Source organism: Leptopilina boulardi, unplaced genomic scaffold (genome assembly GCF_019393585.1).
Source record: "Leptopilina boulardi isolate dan_hultmark-lab unplaced genomic scaffold, ZJU_Lbou_2.1 LbouV2_216, whole genome shotgun sequence".
NCBI lineage: Eukaryota > Metazoa > Arthropoda > Insecta > Hymenoptera > Figitidae > Leptopilina > Leptopilina boulardi.
In genome coordinates, this window is record NW_026137770.1 from 2,879,935 (window position 1) to 2,902,080 (window position 22,146).

At 24.6% G+C, this 22,146-nt stretch overlaps 1 protein-coding gene across 3 annotated transcripts in view; it reads left to right on the top strand.

Annotated features, from left to right (window-relative positions):
• The window catches only part of LOC127279527 (filaggrin), a 46,294-nt gene that overhangs the window by 14,929 nt on the left and 9,219 nt on the right, over positions 1–22,146 (top strand). For all 3 annotated transcript variants that reach the window (XM_051301929.1, XM_051301931.1, XM_051301930.1), the window contains exons 3-6: positions 1,086–1,275; positions 19,657–19,829; positions 20,610–20,672; positions 20,769–20,896. In XM_051301929.1, the coding sequence (XP_051157886.1) occupies positions 1,086–1,275; positions 19,657–19,829; positions 20,610–20,672; positions 20,769–20,896 (554 nt within the window). The remainder of the gene's footprint in view (positions 1–1,085; positions 1,276–19,656; positions 19,830–20,609; positions 20,673–20,768; positions 20,897–22,146) is intronic.

Sequence of the window (22,146 nt, forward strand, 5' to 3'; positions counted from 1 at the left end):
AATTTTTAAAAATTGACCAATCACGATTTTCTTGATAATTTCTAATTAGTCAATTTTTAAAAATTGCGCCAAAATCTTTCTGTCGATTGTTTGTTCAGCCATTTTTAATTTTGAATAAATGAAAATTCGGCGTCTTAAAAATTCTATTAATTCAAAATTTGCACAAATAAATATACGGTAAATTGAAATTTCTGTCATTTAAAAATTTGAATCACATAAAAAATAAAACTTCAGCCAAACAAAAATTCGGTAGCTAAAAATTTTATGTAAAAAATCGTATAAAAAAAAATCTATCAAATTTGAATACAAAAAATTAAAAATTCGACTAAAAAAATTATTATTTCCAATTAAATTCCTTTAAAATAAAAATTCTAATTAATGATTTTTATGGGATATATATATATATATATATTGCAATAGAAATATTTTTGATATATTTTATAAAAAAATGTTTTTGTATCGGAAAAAATTATAATCCATATTACATTATCTATTTTAAAATTTCTCATTCCTGTATATATCTATATACCTACCATTCCTATATATTATTGACAATGAAAAAAGCATTTCAAGGGATTTTTATTATTCTCTTTTCGATGACAAACTGAATTTTCAAAAAGATATATAATATTATATTTCCATATTGAATCCAATGGACTATGAAAATTTAATGAATTCCACTCTATTCTGTCTCTCACTCTTAATTTTCAAAAGCAAATTAAACAGTTTCATTTATATATAATATATTGATAGAAATTATTCATTACAATATTTTAATGAGAATAAAATTAGGTAGATATTTCATTTCAAGTTCCATAATATTAATAATGATAATAAAAAAAAAAATTAATTTGCTTTGAGATTAAAAATTATTTTTATTTTAAAATTTAATAGTTGAAAATAAAACAAAAAGCTCTTTTTAAACACATAATTTGCAAGTCAAAAAAATTGTTAAAAGTTTTGAAGGGTGAGAAAGAAAGAGATGAGGGGGAGGGGGGGGGGTAAGACGGGAATGTAGTGGTAAATCTAAGAAGGTAAAAAATGTGAAAAGAATGTTTAAGAAACAAGATCTCTTTGGCCCTCAGGTATCGACGCCCTCTAAGAGTAAGTGCCAGTGTCATATGATACAGCAAGGGAGTAACAGCAAAAAAGAATCGGAGGGTGAAAATATCGGGGGTGGTGAAGTGACACTAAGAACGCATCAGCCCCCAGCCTTACCGCCAAGACCACCCCCAAGGCCTGCCAGACGTTTCGAAACTGTGACATCCGATCCATGTAAGTCATTTTTACATCATTTTGACCACTAATTTTTTTTTTTTTTACCTTTCTATTATGTGCCATTAATTTGAATTGTTTTCGAGAAATTTAAATTAAATTCTTTTTATTTACACTCGCAATTATTATTTCTTCTATTTTATATTCAAAATCGTATTAAATTTTCAAAATATTTGTCATTTTGTTTTTTCATCATTATCGCAAATTGAAAATTTTCCTAAACAAAAAACATAAGGTTCACTTGAAACTCGTTACTGGGATTGCTGATTAAGAACCCAGTGTCAGTTTTTAAAAATTCAAAATGGCGGACCCAATATGGCAGACGAATTTTTTTAAAATTTAAGGAATTCACTTGAAACTCGTTACTCGGTGATTTTTTGGGGTCGTTGACTCTAGATATGGGTAAGAATTCCTGAAGTGGCCCCCTAATATTTTTTGTGTAATAGAAAAAAGTGATACTCACATATTTTGGTAGTCCATGATGTCACTAAAAAACCCCTGAAACGATTTTTCAAAATTCGCATTTTTTTAAAAGTTATAAACAATTAAACTTTTTTGCAACGTTTTGGAAAAAATTCTGTATCTTGAAATTGGCCGAACCGATTTTAATAAAAATTGATTTGGAGAAAGATTAAGATGCGTACTTTTGATAAATAAATAAATTATGAATAAAAAGTATAATTTGTTTAAACAAATTATATTGTTAATTTTTAACTTTATAAATTAACAATGTTCTCAGTCGATTTTTCCAATTTTTTTTATAGAATCATAAAAAGGGGCTTTTCACGATTCCATGACAAAAATAAAAAAGTGGGATTCTCAAAAACTTTAGAAGATACAGAATTTTTAGTCTTAACGCGCGCGAGTTTTCTGAGCAGCTCACGCATACGGCGCGGCATCTCCCGCGCGCCCCGCGCCAACCAAGACTCCATGAGAGTTCCCGATTATAATATTTTATTAACTCAATTAAACTAAACAGTTGTTTATATGTATTTTATTATTCATATCATTTTTGTTTATATTTAATCATTTTTATTATTTATAAAATTTCTGTTTATAATAAGTTTCTGATTATTTAATTTTAATGATAAATTTTCAACGTTTTTTAATTGTTTTTGTTAAATGTGTTGATGGCTGCTTTGCACGAAAAACAAATGAACTGTCCTATTAAATTTTTAAATCTATAATTCCACGAATTAGGCACTTTCACAAGATTTTTATAAACTGCTTTATGTTCGTTTTTTTCAACGGGTTGCAGCAAGTATTTGCTTTTGGCATATTTTAAGATTTGTTTTTATAGCACATACGCGAAAAAGTAAAATTTTTAATATACAACGTGAAAAATACTAATCGAAACAACAAACACGGACTTACATTTATGTATACGTAAAGAAAATACTATGATCTAAAAACGAAATTATCATGTTAGGTGAATGACCAGACGATTGTCGCGATTCTTTTGTTTTCACGTGAAAACGCGCAAATTTTCATTCAGTGCGCATAAACGTGAAATTTGTTAAAATTTTGACAGCAAACGTTAAACAATGCAGTCTAGAAAAATAAAACACGGATTCGCAATAATATATTTTATTATTCATTGATACATAAACAAAACAATTAAAAAACGTTGAAAATTTATCATTAAAATTAAATAATCAGAAACTTATTATAAACAGAAATTTTATAAATAATAAAAATTATTAAATATAAACAAAAATGATATGAATAATAAAATACATATAAACAACTGTTTAGTTTAATTGAGTTAATAAAATATTATAATCGGGAACTCTCATGGAGTCTTGGTTGGCGCGGGGCGCGCGGGAGATGCCGCGCCGTATGCGTGAGCTGCTCAGAAAACTCGCGCGCGTTAAGACTAAAAATTCTGTATCTTCTAAAGTTTTTGAGAATCCCACTTTTTTATTTTTGTCATGGAATCGTGAAAAGCCCCTTTTTATGATTCTATAAAAAAAATTGGAAAAATCGACTGAGAACATTGTTAATTTATAAAGTTAAAAATTAACAATATAATTTGTTTAAACAAATTATACTTTTTATTCATAATTTATTTATTTATCAAAAGTACGTATCTTAATCTTTCTCCAAACCAATTTTTATTAAAATCGGTTCGGCCAATTTCAAGATACAGAATTTTTTCCAAAACGTTGCAAAAAAGTTTAATTGTTTATAACTTTTAAAAAAATTCGAATTTTGAAAAATCGTTTCAGGGGTTTTTTAGTGACATCATGGACTACCAAAATATGTGGGTATCACTTTTTTCTATTACACAAAAAATATTAGGGGGCCACTTCAGGAATTCTTACCCATATGTAATCAGCGACCCAAAAAAATCATCGAGTAATGAGTTGCAAGTAAATTCGTTGAATTTTTAAAAAATTCGTCCGCCATTTTGAATTTTAAAAAACTGACACTGGATTCTTAATCAGCAACCCCAGTAACGAGTTTCAAGTGAATTCCTTGAATTTTTAAGAAATTCGTTTTGAAAAACGGCTAACGCTATATTGAATTCAGCGTACCCAAATTAGATTGTTTGGTTGTTTAAAAGATATTTTTTTCTGATCAATTGTTCAATCAAATTATTTATTTATTTAAAAATATTTATTAAAATCAAGGAATTTATTTAAATCAATTAAATTTCGTTAAGAATTTTACTTAATTTTAAAAGAAAAAACTAACATTCCTCTAACGAAAGTAATTACCGGAAATTGAAAAGTATATTAGTTCATTGAAAATAATAATCGAATGATTAACACGAGAGAGAGTTACTATTTGAGTTATTCTTCATCGGAATTCATGCACCTTGAATTCCATCTTTGTACGATCACTCGCTCTCTGTTTGATTTACTACCAGACCTAATAACCGCTTCAATTAACAGTCAGACACACTGTGGACGCCCTCGAAATATATATCGACTATTTCATCGATTGGTCAAAGTTCTGACATTAAAAATGATGGGCACTGATCGTTAAAAATTAACGACGTGACCGCACAACATACCTATATGTATATATTCAAAATATAATGTATATGCACAAATATATTTCTCTGTCGTAACTTTTAAAGTTCTTCTCTCTTTGACTTGAGGCGCACCAACTTAAGTATCACGTTAGGTTGAATAAATTTTTTCATTAATCAAATTATAATGATATAGTTCCGAAATATTATAACAATTAGTAGTTTCATACTATTATTTGGATATAAAGTAATAATTTTAACTGTTAAAATGATAGTTATAAAAATTGTAATGAATAAAATACAAATTTTAGAAAAAATTATATTTTATAAATTTTTTTTGATATTTCAAATTAATGGTACATTTTTTAGTAGGTTTTGTAATATGCAGTTTTAATTAATAATAATCAATTATATAATTATAATATTGTAATTAATGATAATTACAATATTAATGCTGATTGTCAAAATAATAACTGTAACTATATTTTCTTCTATATGTAGGTATACAGAAACTTAAGTTTCAATTTTGAGTCAATAAATGGAAATTAAGTATAATGTGATATAAAATTTAATAATACAACTTTTATCTTTCTTTATATTTTGTATATTAATATAGTTGGAAAAGTATTAAAACAATTACGATTATAATAATTTTATAAAAGCTTTTCTTTACTTTCATTATTAATGGTTAAACGTTGAAAGAAATAAAGTTTAAAATTATTATTATACTCACATTATAGTAAATAAATGATGGTTTTAAGTTACGATATGAGAAATAGCTTTGCCTTATATATATATATATATATATACTATACCATTTACATGTTAAACGCAACAAGAAAAAAAAGAACTTATGGTTTTAAACAAACAAAAAAATATTTTTTTAAAATTAAAATTCTCACTCTGATTTTCACTAAATAAAAGCAAGTAAATAAAAAGCAACTAAATAATTAATATAATAATAATAATAATAATAAATAAAATTTAAATCTTAAAAAGTAGGTATATAATTTTCCTTTTTATGTAGGTTGACATTAAAATTTTGTAACTGTATATAAATCAAGTTAGAAAGTATTAGAAATAAATAGTCTATATGATATATTTTCTACTTTTCAAAATATTTCATAAACTATAAAATTCGTTTAATGACAGTTACAAAAGGTATAATTAAACGAAACTTTTTTTTGGTTTGAAAAAAACCTTTTTCGTTTATTGGAAACTTTAAATAATTTCTCTAAATCTGAATTAGTAAAAATAAACTAATTTTTAGTAAAATCTTGCGGCTGACTTTTTGTTTTATCAATTAGTAAAAAAGTTACTAATTATTATTAAAACAAAAAAAGTAACTAATTTTTAATAGAAAAATAACTGAAAAATTTGTCAAATTTGGCTAATTGAACTAGTTAACAGGAATTTTACTTATTTTACCATAACCTAAAAGTAAATTAAACTAATTAGTTATTTTATACATCTTAACTAAATTATGTAAATCCAAAAAAATTATCATCTATACTAATTAGTTATTTTTAACTAAAAGATTAGTATAGAAATAATACTATTTGAATTAGTAACTAAATTTCTTCTACCAAATTATAATTATATATTTATAACTAATTCAAATTTAGAGAGACTATTAAATAGAAATTCCATTAAATATAATTTTAATTAAATCAAAATATTACATAAAAAATTAGAAAAATTCGATTAAAGAACTCCAAGGGTGCCACAAAAATTTAATTTATTTTTTCCCTAATATTGCCAACCCTACACGGCAAATTTGCCACAAGCTGACTGCAAGCTTCAAATGTCCCACCTGACCAGAGAAATGTTACTGAAAGATTGCACAATAAGATTATCGTAAAATTGTTCAGAAAGCTTGCACGGTAAGCTTGTAGCAAGGTTGGTGCAAGGTTGCCAAATAACCTTGCTTTGAACTTAAACATTTTTTTTTCTTAACGTTTCGTCTAATTTATATAATTTTATTAAATAAATTATACGAAACATTTTGAGAAACAAATTTTTTTAGGTTTAAAACAAGGTTATTTGGCCACATTGCACCAACCTCGCTACAAGCTTAGCGTGCAAGCTTACTGAGCAATCTTGCGATAATCTTATTGTGCAATCTTGCAGTAACCTTACACTGCAATCTTTAGGTAAGCTTACTGTACAATCTTGCGATAATCTTATTGTGCAATCTTTCGGTAAGCTTACCATGCAAGCTTGGGTCAGGTGGGACATTTCAAGCTGGCAGTAAGCTTGCGGCAAGTTTGCCGTGCAAGGTTGGCAATATTGCGCGGCAAGCTTACCGCAAGGTTGCTGCAAGCTTACGTGCTATCTGGAATATCAACTTTATAAAATTTAGTTGAGCAAAAATTTGATCTTATACACTGAAAGAAAAATAGTATTGAATCAAGAAAACCCATTTACTTGTACGTATTTGATTCAATATTTTTTTGATTCAAGATCAAATACGGACAAGTACATGATTTTCTTGAATCAATGATATTTGTTTTCAGTATCATTAAATGAATTTCGAAACACTAGAAATTCGAACTATTGAATTGCGCGTGCATAAGAATATTAATTTTTTTTCCACGCAAAATTTTATATTTTTTCATATGTATCTATTATTTTATGTTTACCTAAAAATTTCTTTCCCACGTTTACATGTATATAATTACTATTTCCCTCGCGAAATTGAAATAACAATTAATAAAAAAAAAACAAACAATTTGCCTGAAAAATACGATAATTTTTCTATGAAAAATCTTTTCACACTCATATTTTCATTCATACTTTATATCAAGTTGGATGACGAAGAATATAACCCGAAGCAACTGTCGCAACATTGTCTCGACTCACGCCTATTGTTTAATGTCGGAAATATACATTTTCCCATACAGCGCGCGCGGAGAATATTATTGTCAGACGCGTGTCTCTCGCTTCTCAAGTCATAATGCAAAACCCTTCGTTATCATTTGCAGCTTCCTTTCTCGATATATTGTAATATATATATTATATTATCAATATTCGAAAGAGGTATTTCTTTGAATTTTGACCAACCGGAAATTTGAACCCTCTAATTTCTGTGTTATCATCAATACCATAATATTTCTTTCTTGTCACAATATAAAATATTATCGACAACACAATTTTCCGCCCTCGTCGGTTATTTCGATAGCAGATTTTCTTTTTCAACCCCCGCGGGATAACTATCGTATATTTACTGTCCCTAACAGCCGCTTCGTGTCGCGTCGATCTCTCAAAATTGTTCATTCAGAGAGAGAATAATATCGACCAGTGGACGCGTGTAGTCTGAGCGAAGACTCAGTTCTCGCGCCAAACGTGAGGATGACCGTGCCGAGGGATGATGTCAAAGAAAAATCTTCGAGTAGCAGCTGCCGGCACTTGTTTCTCATCCCTCTCTTAAATTTCATCTCCCGTTAAACCGCATGGTTACTGACAGCACTTGTCATTGAGAATTTTCTTCCAAATATAAACACAAGTTCACTCCATATTATTATGTGAAGCAATATACAATAATTGATTTGCAAAAAAGAAGAAAAATAAAGTGAAAAGTGAAAAAAAAATTTTCCAGTGTCTCGAGTTATTGAAAACAAAACAAGAGGAGAAAAGAAAAAGAGAGAGAGAGAGATAAAGGAAAAAAATGTGTGAAAGGGAAGAAAAAAATTTTTTAGTGCTAAAAAACACATCTTCATTATACTTCATTAAATTATTTAATCGTTAAAATATTTTACGTTCGGCTTTGTAATCTTCACCGATTTATGTACTATATATATATTCAAAAAGAATAGCACATAAAACCGTTTGCAGAACTGAATAACAACAGCAACGTGCTCGTCAAGTTTACGACACCTAAACAGTATACATTTACGCATGGAATACTGTCATTATCGTCAAAAAAAAGTCATGTAATTTCAAGAGTGAAAGAACTTTTTTTTGGAAATTGCCGTCCGCACGTACGAGAAAAATTTGCATATATATATTTATTTTGAGAGCAATTCAAAAAGGGAAAAGAAATTCAAGAATTTTTCAAATCAAGAGTATATATAAAGAAAACCAAATTTTGATTGAAAAGTAAAAATATATATATTTATATGGAAGAAGCATTTTTCAAAAAAAAAATGGTACTAATGATTTCATTTTAACTTTTTTTTGTTTTATTTTGCTTTTTTACGTTTATTTTTTTGTTTTCCTTTTTTGTGCACAATTTATAGAGTTGCTTTCTCATTGTTCGGATAAGGGATATGAAGGTATTGATAAAGTAATTAAATTTATATATATATATATATATATATATATATATATAGTTGCACAATGCAACTTATCACTTCACTGAGTTTTGTATATAGTATAAAGTTTAGTTTTCAATTTATGACTTTCGCTATATTTTATGAGAGAATTCGGCTTTTGATAAAAGTAAATTGATTTTGGTATTTTGGTAAAGAGAGTAAAAAATTTTTTCCAATTTTATGGTCAAATTTTTTAATTGTTAATTAATTTCTAAATTCATTTTTAATAATTTAATTCTATGTTGTTAGATTACTTGTTTGTTAATTATATTTATTAAAACATACAATATATTTATTGAAATTTTTTTCAATAATTTTTTTTTTATAATTATCTATTTTATGTAAATTAATTTATTGTATCCTCCTTTGTTTATTATTATTTAACATTTTTTTGTTATTAGTTTCTTTGCCTCTATTTTTATGGATAATTTATAATTTATAATAAATAATTTGCTCGTATGTTTGAATAAATAAATAAATAAAATAAGTAAATTTATAAACTTATTTATTTATAATAAAATAATAATTTTTATAATAAATCAATAAATTTAATATACAAATTGTTAATTCAGTAATTTAAATTTTTAACTATAATGTTTTTTTTTCATTGATGCAATTTTTCCATTTGCAGAGGAAATTTTAAAAAAATATTTTGAAACTGAATTGTTTACGAGACGACGAGAAGTAACTTTATAAATTTTGCATCAATTTTACCTATACAACATCAATGAAAATATTGGACAAAATTGAGGAGAAAATTTTTTAAAATGCCAACAAAATAATAGTCGATAAAATATTAAATTTTCGGAATTATTTTTCAATATCGAAAAAAATTATTTATTGTTAAAATTTCTAGCAAGCACATTAATAATAATAAATTGAATTTTTTATTTTCAAGATGTTGAAGGTTCTAAAAGTTTTTTCATATATAAACGTCAAAATTAATCATTTTTTAACTCTGAAAATGATGCATAAAATCATTATTTTCATAATTAAAACTATATGTGGACATATATAATTTAACAAATTTCCATTAATTCATCGTTATTTGTAAATCAAATAGTAAAAAAAATTACAATATTTTCATTTTTAAAAATAAATGAAATATTATATTTTCTTTTACATAATGTTAACATTTTTTTTTTTTTTTTTAATAATAGTTTACAATATAGAAAAAAAACACTGAAGTTTTCAAAAATGATCAATTTTGACTTGAACTACATAAAAAAAAATCCGATATGATATAATTTCCTATTTTTTTTTCTTTTGATATAACGACAGTTTAAGAGATCATCGTACCGGAAGTGGTCTCTCTAATAGAAGATTGATGAAATTATAATATGGATCGATCGAAAGGGAATTAAAGAAGAAAGAAGAAAAAGAAAAAAAAACTTTGGTGAAAGGAGAAAAATAATTGGACCTTGAAATATCCGGAAACATTTCTGGGGGACGAAATGGATGGATTTCCGGTGTTGCAAATTGTGCGGTGCCGTTTAGGGGCTGAAATGGAAGTAGATAGCGGGGGTTACCCCTTTTCAATGGGAGCCCATTCGCATTCTCACTCCCATTTACCTCATCCAGGAAACCACGCGCACTTTCCAAGATCTCGTTATCCTCACCCTTGCGGTATGCTGATCAACTCAACTATCTTTAATTTATTATATATATATAGTCATTCGTCGTTTTCCTCCCTTTCGATTCCTCATATATATACGAAAATTGCCATTCGATTTTCAATGGCCGCGATTACATGCTGGAATTGCTATACTTAAATTAAGGATCTTTTGCCACACGATCAAACTTTTTACATTATTTCATCGTTTATTGTTATCGAAGAATTTCTTCTTCCTAAAAACGAACAGAAACAAATTTAAAGAATTTTTTTCACATTTCCAGGCCTCGGATTATAAGACTTTTTCGACTTTTTTTTACATTTAAAAAAAAAAATTTTAATAAAATACGTTTTTTAGTATACAATGCAGATCTTCTACAGATCTTCTTTATTTCAATTATTTAACAAATTTTTAACTAAAATTCTTCACTAAATTAATTATTTTTAATAATTTTAATGAAAATTTTTCACAAATTCAATTATCTTCAACTATTTTTCAATTAAAATTTTTATGAAATTTAATAATTGTTTATAATTTAAAAAAAAAATAACAAATAAAATTACCAAAAAAATTTTAATTCAAAATCACTTGAAATTTAATTATTTGCAAGAATTTCATTTATTTTTTATGATTTTTATAATATTCTTCAAAAATTCAACTAAAACTATTTTTTTCATTTAAAAAGTTTTCAAATTATTGTATTTTTGTCTGCAATTTTTGATAAATTTTTTAATGAAATCATCAAAAATTTTGAATTAAAAATCACTAGAAGTTCAATTAATTTCAAAAATCTAAATTGTAAATCTTTGAAAATTCAATTACTTTTAAAAAATGTTATCTAAAATTATTTAATAAATTATTTTTAGTTTTATTAAATTTAATTATTGTCTGAAAATTAACAAAATCTTTTGAAATTCAATTATTTATAAAAATTTCAACTTAAACTCCTCAAAAATTATTATTTAAAAAAAATTTTATTTAAAATCTGTAAAACTAAATTAAGTATTGCCAGAAATATTTTTGTCTATCAAAACTAAAAACTATGCAAAAATTTTTAATTCGAATAAATTGCTTAAATCAGTCTTCAATAAATTATAAAAATAGAACTTTAAGAATTTTTTTTTTAGAAATTTGCCCTACTTAAATAGAATTTTGAAAATTTGTCTTACAATAAGTTCGATTCTGAAACATTCGAAATAAATTTTCTTGATAATATTTTTATAGAAATTATTCTAATTACAGAATTAATAAAATGAATTTAATATCTAATAACATTAGTTATTTAAAGTAAAATATTCATTAATCAATTAAATTTTGTTAAAATAAAAAAAATCGACTTTTCCGATTTTTTTTTTAATATAAAAATCGACTAAAACGACTTTTTTGTGCCTTAAAGTCGATCTGAGGCCTGCATTTCATACATTGAAATTTGTTGAATTATTTTTTACTTATATAAATATTAAAAAATATTCAATACATTTATTTATTAAATTTTAAAAAATTCTATTCATCTACAGTAAAATTTAAATATACGAAAATTTGCCATATAAAATTAATTTTAATGTAAAATATAACAAATTACACAATGTTATTATTTATATAATGTGATTAAAATTTTGATGAGAAATAGTAAAGTTTATATATATTATGGAAATGATAAAGAACTGTAATAGATATCGTAAAAATTTTTAATGGTTTTTATAAAATTTTATTTTAAAATAAAAACTTTATGCCTTGAATACCACATAAGCATACGAGAACAATTTTATTTTCTTCATTTTTTTTTTATGTTTTTTAAGACTTTATATATATTCAGTATTACATGGTTAATTTAAATTTACTTGAGATTTAGTAAATTTAGATTTAAATTTAATTATATATTTCAAGCATATATATATATGATATAATTTATTATAGCTATTAAATAAACTATAATATTTTTCAATTATATATTATTTTTTAAACGGTAAAAAAATAGATGAGACATATTCTGTAGGAAAGAAAGGGAGGAAATATCTATTATTCTTTGAATTTATACCTCAATTGTTTATACTATTATTTTTATACTTCTTTTCCTATTTTCATATATATAACATACACTTATATTTCTTCTCTGTAAGTGCATTTTCTTAAATAATATATTTTTTCTTTTTTTTTTATTATTCTCACGTCTATTTTTACGCAGCTTTCACATTATTCAGAAGATTATATTGATACTCATTTTTAGATTCCCTGCATATAAAATGCCATAATGGGGCTTTTCCATATTTGACATTATAAAAATAATTTTTCCCAGCTATATACTGAAGGACATGATATAAAATTAATAATTTTACCGTGCCTATATAATTATACCTATATAAATTAAAAGATTCAAATTTAATTTCAAATTAAATAAAAGTATATATTTATTTTAGAGCTAATAATTATTATTATTTAAAACATATAAATATTTATTTATCTCTCAGACTCTCAAATAAGTCAAATATTTATTTGATAATAGTCAAGTAACCGATTATTTGAATTAAATAAATTTTTTTTCAGTGTATGTACATATATAGTTTAATTTTATTCTATATTTATTCACAATTAAACAACCATTGATTTATAACATTTCGCGCGTGAAAATTTAAATACATAGTATTTGTAGTACACATTTACTCGTTTGTTCTTATTGATTTAAGAGTTGTATTTATAACGTTATAGCTTTATCGTCAATTCGACGATAACTCTTCCCATCTTTATATCAGTGATGCACACTGAAAAAAAATATTTCGCATTTCATTCGAATAATCGGTTTCCTATTGTTATAATTTTTATTTGAATTAAATATTTACTTTTTGAATTAAAAAGAAATGAGTTTCACTAAAATGATATATAATTATTCATTTAACATAAAGTTTATTTATCCGAAACTTTTTTTGTTAGAAATTCTATTTATCCGAATAATTTAATTTGTTCTAATTCTAATTTTTCAGTTATTTTTCCACTGAAAATTAGTTATACTAATTTTTTTTTTACTAATTGCTGTAGTGAAAAGTCAGCCTAGATTTTATTAACAATTATAGTCATTTTTAATTAATACAGATTTAGGAAGAATGAATATCCTCAGTTAAAAATAATAATAATTAAATTTTCCATTTAATGGAAGATAATTTAATATTTTCCGCATAGTATATAGATAATGAGTTTTACTTTGACTTAGCATTTTCTTCATTATAGGTTAACAGTAAAATACTCGTGTCGTTAAAAGTCATATTATTTCTGCATTACCCTTTATCTTCTTATAACACCCTCTGACCTTCATATCACGTTGGAAGATCATGCAAGGGTGTTTATTGAATATCATCGCACGGTTTATTTATACACATATACATGTGAACATTTACGTATGCGGGGCAAATAACGACGTGTCATATATTACCTATATATATATAGAATAAAGTTCAAGGAAATCAAATTGAGGTGAAATATATAAGACAATATGCGTGATTCAATTCAATTTTCTCATTTTTATAACTTTTCGGTTAATGCATACCCTTTTTTATGACTGGATATTCAATAAGGGAGCGGCCAGATTTAATTTTCTTCCCGGCATAACTGGAGTGAAATACTTTATTAGTTTCTTTCATCTATTGTTATCATTCACTTTATAGATGATGAAGATTGATTCTTTAAGATTTCTTGGGGAGAAAAGTTTGTTTTTCAATTCAATTTCTTTTTGATGAGTTTTTTTTTCAATACAATATTAGGCTTTTTTTGGATTTTTTGTAACATATAGTGAATTCTAGATTCAACTATAGAACTTACAAAAATTATATTTTTAATTAATATTATTCATTTTATATAAGACATTTGTTTTTTATTTCTGCTTTTAATCTTTTTATTATTACAGTCAAACCTGGTTAAATGAGACATTAATGTCAAATGTGATAATTATAAATTATCCGCTTATAAAATAAATTCTCCGAAATTTATTTTTTTTTCAAGAAATATATAAATTGATCTCAAATAATTTTTATTTTACTACAGAAAACAACTATAGTATTGAAAAGCCATATTCAATTTACTTTATGCCATTGCAAAATGAAAGTGGAAAAGGAAAGGTTTAAAAGCTTTTCTTTTAAAAACAATTTCTATTTTCATTCAATTCGTCGATTATTTGAAATTTTATTTCGTTCGTCGCAATGCTATTTCATTGTGGATAAATTTTTATTAATTTAAATATATTTCATTCATTCAATAATGTAGTATTCAATTTATCATTGAATATTTTACAATATTAACATTTTCAATGAGCGATATAGTGAACATAATAACGGAGAGCAATTTTTTATTCAAACCAAAAATAATTTTTCATTTGGCGCCAAATAAAAATTGTTTTTTGAGACCAATAAATATATTTATTTAGCTCCATAAAGGTAAAATATATTTTTTTTCTTTGTGGGTGTAAAAAAGAAAAATATTTTGTAAAAAATAATTTCAAAATTGAAAAACGAATTTAAAAGCAAAATTGAAAAATAATTTTAAAATTTAGAAATTTATAGAGGGCATCTCTTTTTGTGAAGATGAAAGATTAATTCGAATTTTCAAATAACAAATATTGAAGATCATCATTGACATTTCTTTAGTCCGAAATCTTACTCGAAAGAGTGTCTCGTGATTTTTTTTTTTTTTCATTCTTATTTTTGAAAGACCATTTCCTTTTTTTGTACAGCAATATTTAACTCCTCCTTGTTGAGAGTGTCCTTTCATATATATATATACATTTAACTCGCATTTTCACGCAGTTCTATGCATTTTTTTCCACCTGACTGATTAATGTTCACGCAGACATTTTCGAATATATACATATATATCCCCAAAGTACAACCTGAGTGCACGCAAGTGCATTTTGGGTTTCAGGTAGTTTCCAATCGTCACGATTATTATATATTTTCTTTCGTAGAAAAAAAAAATCTCAGGTAGCCTCTGACGCGCTCATTCTTTATATTTGAAAAAAAAAATTTTTTCTTTTTTCTGAATAAGATGCTCATGGGAGGTTGAGTCCGTTTCACTATTATATTCTAATATAAAAGTTGCGTGAAAATAACTATAGAAATTTATGGAAAATTGTATGTGTTTAGACTATATATATTTTGAAGAATTAGGACCTCATGTGAAGTTTGAAATTTTGTCACTCAAATTTTTGAACGCTTGTTTAAAAATTTGAAAAAAAAACGTGCTGACTATGTATATCCGATTCGTCGTTTTTTTTTGCGGATTAAACAGTATCAGCGTCTTTGACATCTCACGATCACGACAAAATCGTGACGTCCGACCTCAGCATTCTTTAAAAGGCGGTGCCAATGTTCAGTTTTCTCAAGCCCAAGGCGATTTCTTTTTTTTTTTTTTTTTTTTCTTCCCTCTTTCTGCGCTTGGCTATTAAAATAACATGGGAACACTATTTTTTCGTTGAGTAAGATCGTCACATCTTGTCGTGAATAGGTCACGGCGAATATTAACAATTTTCCTTTTTTTGTCTTTTTTGAAAGAAAAAAATATTCTCCATTCAGAATAATTTTTATTGTATTTTTTATGTTATTTATCGTTTCGTTAGTTATTTCTTACTTTAAATTATTAAATTTTTTATTTTATATATTTTGCATTATTGCTAATTGCTAAAGCGTTTTTAATTAACTAATTTTTCTTAAATTTTATCTTTGAATATTTAGAACTGGAAAAATTTAATTGAATACATTTTTTTACTAAAATTTACTACAATGGAGATATTACAATTCAGGGGAAAGAAGAAAATACACTGAAACCTCAGTTATTGGGACACAAGATTTGTTTCAATAATTGAAGCTGCAGTGTATTTACCTTTATTCCATTAATTTGTAAAATATTTCTAATAAAAATTTAAAAAATTTATTAATTTCTGGAAAACTATAAATCTTTTCTGCTTTTGAGTCATTCACTATTGTGTCTCTATAACTAAAGTTCCAGTGTATTCATTTTCCCGCTGAATCGTAATATATTTTCGTATAATTGAGTCCTAAGCATTGTATGAATTTTATACTAAAATTATTTACGATTCATGAAATGTAAATACACTAGAACTTGTGTTATTGAGACAGTGGAGAACGTTTCAAATATAACTGAGATAACAATGTATTTATTCTTTTTTAATCACAAAATATTATATAGTTGAAATTTATCAATTTTTGAAACAATAGAATTTGAATTATTGAGACGATTTTGCTTGTGGGTTAATAAATAAAGTTCCAGTGTATTTATTTTATACATTTCCTCCAGAATCGTAAAATATTTCATAATAACTTTATTTCTAACCGTTTTTAATTGTTACAATTTTTGAAAAATATTTCACTATTCGGGAAATAGAACTTTTATTTTTATGGCAAATTTATCTTGTCTGTCCCAATAATTAGAGTTCCAGTGTATCAGACTTTGTATAAAAAAAAATCTCAAAAAATATATATTAAAATAATATTAATAATTTTTAGAATTAAGTGACAATAATGATTTTATTTTGATAATCACTTGTTAATGATCTTAAATTCGAGATTAGATTTGAAAAAAAAAAATAATTAAAAATAACATTTTGCCTTGAGGGCACGTTAAACGAAAGTAAATTAGTGCTTAACAGTTTTCCCTAGGTACGTCTCTTCTCAGATATTAAATGCCCCTCATCTCAGGAGGGTGATTGTCATTATCAAAAGTGACGGCATTGGTCGGTACAAATTACACTCGAGATTTCATTTTTTTTTTTTTTACCCGCCACTAAAAACAAATCTCTCGAGGTCACTTTTTTTACACCCCATCTTTTTATTAACTTAAAGAGAAATTTTTTTCACTTTTAATGTTATATTTTTTCTTAAATTTTTCGTCTCGTTAAAGGAAAATAAAATTATTTTTTCAAAAGAAAAAAAAAATTTGTTTAATTTATATGATAAAAATAAATTGAAAGATTGTCAATATGTTGGTACATTCTTCATTCTTTTCTATAAACTCGTTGAGGGTATATATGTATATATAGATAGAGAGAGATGGTTCTCACGCGAGGACAATTATTATACCTTTTGCCTTTTTCTTGATCTTGGAGCGCACGCATCCTACATCTATACAGCCGGTTAACGAAGCCTCTCCTTTTCTTGTGAACACACACATACACACAAAGAAAACGAGGTTCTCTTGAGCAAAAGAGATCTTTCTCGCAAGGAAAGAAAATTTTTCTCAACGAGCAAACCTTAATTCTAAACGTTACTTCGCGATTCTGGCATGTGGATATTGAAAGAAAACCATCGAAGGAAAACCAGATTGTAGAAAAGTTTTTGCAACTAGAAATATATATATATATAGAAAATCCCTTTAATAACTTCATTAAATCTGTCACATTTTTCATATAACTTAACAGTTATTGAAAAATTGCAATTTTCTATTTCAATTTAATGAATAAATATTGAAATCCAAATATAACATTTTCTTTTCACGTTGATTACAAATCTGTTATTATTTCATGTAATATTTAAATATTGAACCAATATTGTCATTGTCAATATAATTCTGCAAATTCATTTAATTACAATATTTCAATTAAAAGTACTTCAAATTAATTGATATACTTCCAATAAATTTTCAATGAATTATTATTATTATTATTTTGATTAAAATTTTGAATTTTAGTTACTATATGAAAATATTTCAATAAAAAATACTCGGTTCGACTTTAAGGCACAAAAAAAAGTCGAAAAAGTCGATTTTTTTATATTAACAAAATTTAATTGGTTAATAAATATTTTACTTTAAATAACTAATGTTATTAGATATTAAATTCATTTTATTAATTCTGTAATGAGAATAATTCTATAAAAATATTATCAAGAAAATTTATTTCGAATATTTCAGAATCGAACCAATTGTAAGACAAATTTTTAAAATTTTATTTTAAGTAGGACAAATTTATAAAAAAATTTTTAAAGTTTCATTTTTATAATTTATTGAAGGCTGATTTAAGCAATTTATTCGAATTAAAAATTTTGTCATAGTTTTTAGTTTTGAAAGTCAAACAAATTTCAGGCAATACTTAATTAAGTTTTACAGATTTTTAAATAATAATTTTGGAAGAGATAAAGTTGAAATTTTTAGAAATAATTGAATTTCAAAAGATTTTGTTAAAATTTTAAGACAATAATTGAATTTTACAGAATTAAAAATAATTTATTAAATAATTTTAGATAACATTTTTTAAAAATAATTGAATTTTCAAAAATTTACAATTTAAAATTTTGAAATTAATTAAACTTCAAGTGATTTTTAATTTAAAATTTTTGATGATTTCACTAAAAATTTATTAGAAATTGCAGACAAAAATACAATAATTTGAAAATTTTTTAAGTGAAAAATAGTTTTAGTTGAATTTTTGAAGAATATTATAAAAATCATTAAAAATAATTGAATTTCAGGAGAGTTATAATTGAAATTATTATATTTCAAAAAGTTATAGATGAAAAATTTTAGAAATAATTAAATCTTAGAAGCTTTTAAATTGAAATTTTTGAAAATAATTGAATTTCAAAAGATGGTGTTAAATTTCAGACAATAATTATAATAAGAGAAATTTCTAGATTTATTAGAAATCATATTCAAAAATTTAATTTTAAAAGTTTTTAATTGAAAAATGCTTTCAGATAATTGAATTTTCGAAAAATATTATAAAAATCATTAAAAATAATTGAAATTTTTGCAAATAATTAACTTTTAAGTGATTTTGAATTAAAATTTTTTAGTAATTTTATTTGCTAATTTTTTAAAAATTATAAATAATTATTAAATTTCATAAAAATTTTAATTGAAAAATAGTTTAAGATAATTAAATTTGTGTAGAATTTCATTAAAATTATTAAAAATAATTAATTTAGTGAAGAATTTGTTAAATAATTGAAATAAAGAAGATCTGTATTGTATACTAAAAAACGTATTTTGTTTAAAAATTTTGTAAAAAAAATGTAAAAAAAGTCGTATTTTATTAAAATAAGTCGAAAAAAATCGTATTTTTGAATAAAAAGTCCGAAAAACTCGTATAATCTGAGGCCTGAATACATGTAAAAATATATTTATATACATATATTTATAAGAAACTATATATACTAAACGGTATATATATATTGCAACGACTAACTTATTAAAAGTCCCTACAAATCCGGAATACATACAAATATTTTTAAACCTTAATCTACTCGAGAGAAGCTTTATTCAAGTGAACTCATTCGAGTAATCCACAGTTCCCATATCTGAAAAATCTTATTCGAAAAATATTTTTCTCGAAAAAGGAAGATCACATATATATGAATTGTCCCCTTCTATATAAGGGACTTTTGAATAGGATTTATATACTTTCGTCTATATATGTTATGTCAGATTGCAGAGGGTATGTGCTTTTTTTATGTTTGCTTGAAACGGTCTATGTATTTTTCAGGTCACACGAGTGAGGGTGGTTGTTGCAAGAAATACGTTGTTCTATGTTGCCTCTGCGGTGGATTGAGTGCTACGGTTGGAAGCCTCTTCCTAACAATACATGTGGTCATATCTGCCAATACAGCGAGTCTCGCTCTCTTCGAATCTGTACCCTCTTACATTCCAGGAACTATGGTAAGTCGAAAAAAAAATAAGAAAGTCAAAATTTATAGATCCTTTTTGGAAAATTGTTTGTACACAATATTTCCCGGATTCTCATTTCATTAAGAATTTATTGAAATTTGGAATTTCATTTAAAATGATGGTATTTTTATAATTGACCGACTGAATCAATTTTAGAGAGTAAATCAATTAAAATTTGGACAAATTTATCATAATAAATTTGAAATTAAAATGGATAAATCGTTTAAACAGATTGAAATTTTGTTAATTTTAAATTTCGATCAATTGAATTTGCATTTGAATAAAATTTTAATTAATAAATTTATTTTCATCAATAAAAATTAAAATTTATTGAAAATTGAATCACTTGAAATTTAAATTAAAATTTATTGAAAATTGAAATTTAAAACGATTGGATTTTTCATCAAAAAAAAGATTTCATCAAAAAAAGTTATAACCTATCATCCCTTCTAAAGGCAAAAATATTGTTAAAACTTTTCACACATACAGATATTGTTGTTATTTATGATTGGTTAAATTAAAAGTACAGAATAAAAAATATTTTTCACGAATATGTTTGTTTGAGCAAATAAAACTTCTATATCAAAAGTAGAATTCAATGTTTTAAAAATTCAAACAAATGAAAATCCAGAGAAATGAAAAATCCTACTATTTTTATTGTTTGAATAGAAAATTCCAGTAACTGAAAGTAAAAAAAAAAGTGAATCGTTTTTTTTTTTTTGTTGACGAACACAATGATATTTATCTTGGATCAATATTCTCGGTTTGCAGTTAATTCTTATGGGGTTGTTCACGATGCTACTGGCAAGGCGGAAGCACAGATATGGACTCCTGGTAAGTCCCATTCATACATTCGCTTAAACATGTCCGAGAGTTTTTATGATGTTTCGCGGTCTGCATTGTAAAGACATGTTTTTAAACACGTTTCAGATGAAGGTTTGCGGTTCCGTTGCTGTTGTATGTGCACTTGTTTGCGTTCTCGTCACCGTCACAACTACCGTGGTACACATGTCAAGGCTGCAGGGTTTACGAGAATGTACCTACACAGCCAGAGCAAAGTAAGTTTTCACTTTATTAAAAAAAAAAAAAAATAATAAATTCTACAATTTTTTTAAATAAACAATATCATAATATTTTTTCTTTTTTATTATTATTATTTTCTTTTAACAAAATTCATTTTTGACAATTATTTTTTGAAAGTTTTTTTTATTTAGTATTACGTTAGAATTTAGTTTTTAAGTTGAGTTGCACGGAAAATAGATTAGTTTGAAAACTTTGAAAATTTAATAAAAAAGAACAGAAATAATTTAGTTAATAAATTTTTTTTTTTATTTATATTTGTTCAAAATAGTCTAATTTACTAATATTAATCGATGATTGTGTAAAAAAGGCCAAAATACTAGGTAAAAATTAATACAGGTTTCGAAGTGACACGCTTTTTTACTTTTTTGATACTTTTTTTCGGCAAGGCTGCTTTTTTTTACTACTAATTTTGACCAAAAGCCACTAAATGCTACTTTTTTCAAAAAATAATTTTAAAAATGACAGAATTCAAGAATTTTAAATTTTAGCGAATTTTTTGATTCTTAAAAGCTCGCCAAATTGATGATTTTTTATTGGCTGCGTGAACTACTGCTTTATATAATTATTTTTTACAGGAATTTTCATTTTTCAAAATGGAATTTAACATAATTTCTTTTTAAACGACCTTTTACTCAATAGAATTTTTAATTTGGCAAATTTTTTTTAACAGAATTTTTATTTTACAAAATTTCTCTTTACTCAACTGTTTTTTTTTTTTTTTTAATTCTAATTTAACCAAAATTCAGAGAATAATTAAATTTTAGAGTATTTTGAATTGAAAAATGTTTTAAATAATTGAAATGCCAAGATCTTGATTAAAGTTATTAGAAATAATTATTTCAACAAAAAATTTAAATCAAAATTTTTAATAATAATTGAATTTTAAGAGATTTTGAATTAAAATTTTAATAAATTAGAATTGATGAAAATTATTAACAAAGTTTCAAACAGTAATTGAATTTTACTGAATTTTTAATTAAAAAATGTTTTATTTAATTTAATTTTTGAATAATTGGATAAAATTTATTGAAATTATTAAATTCAGCAAAGAATTTTAGATACAAATTTTAGAAATAATTGAATTTTGGAAGAGTTCGAGTTAACATTTTTAAAAATAATTGAATTTTTTGAGATTTTTAATTAAAATCATTGTTTTAAAATACTAAATATTTTATATAAGCTTCCGATTCTAATTTCTAGGATTTAAAAATTCGAATTACTTAAA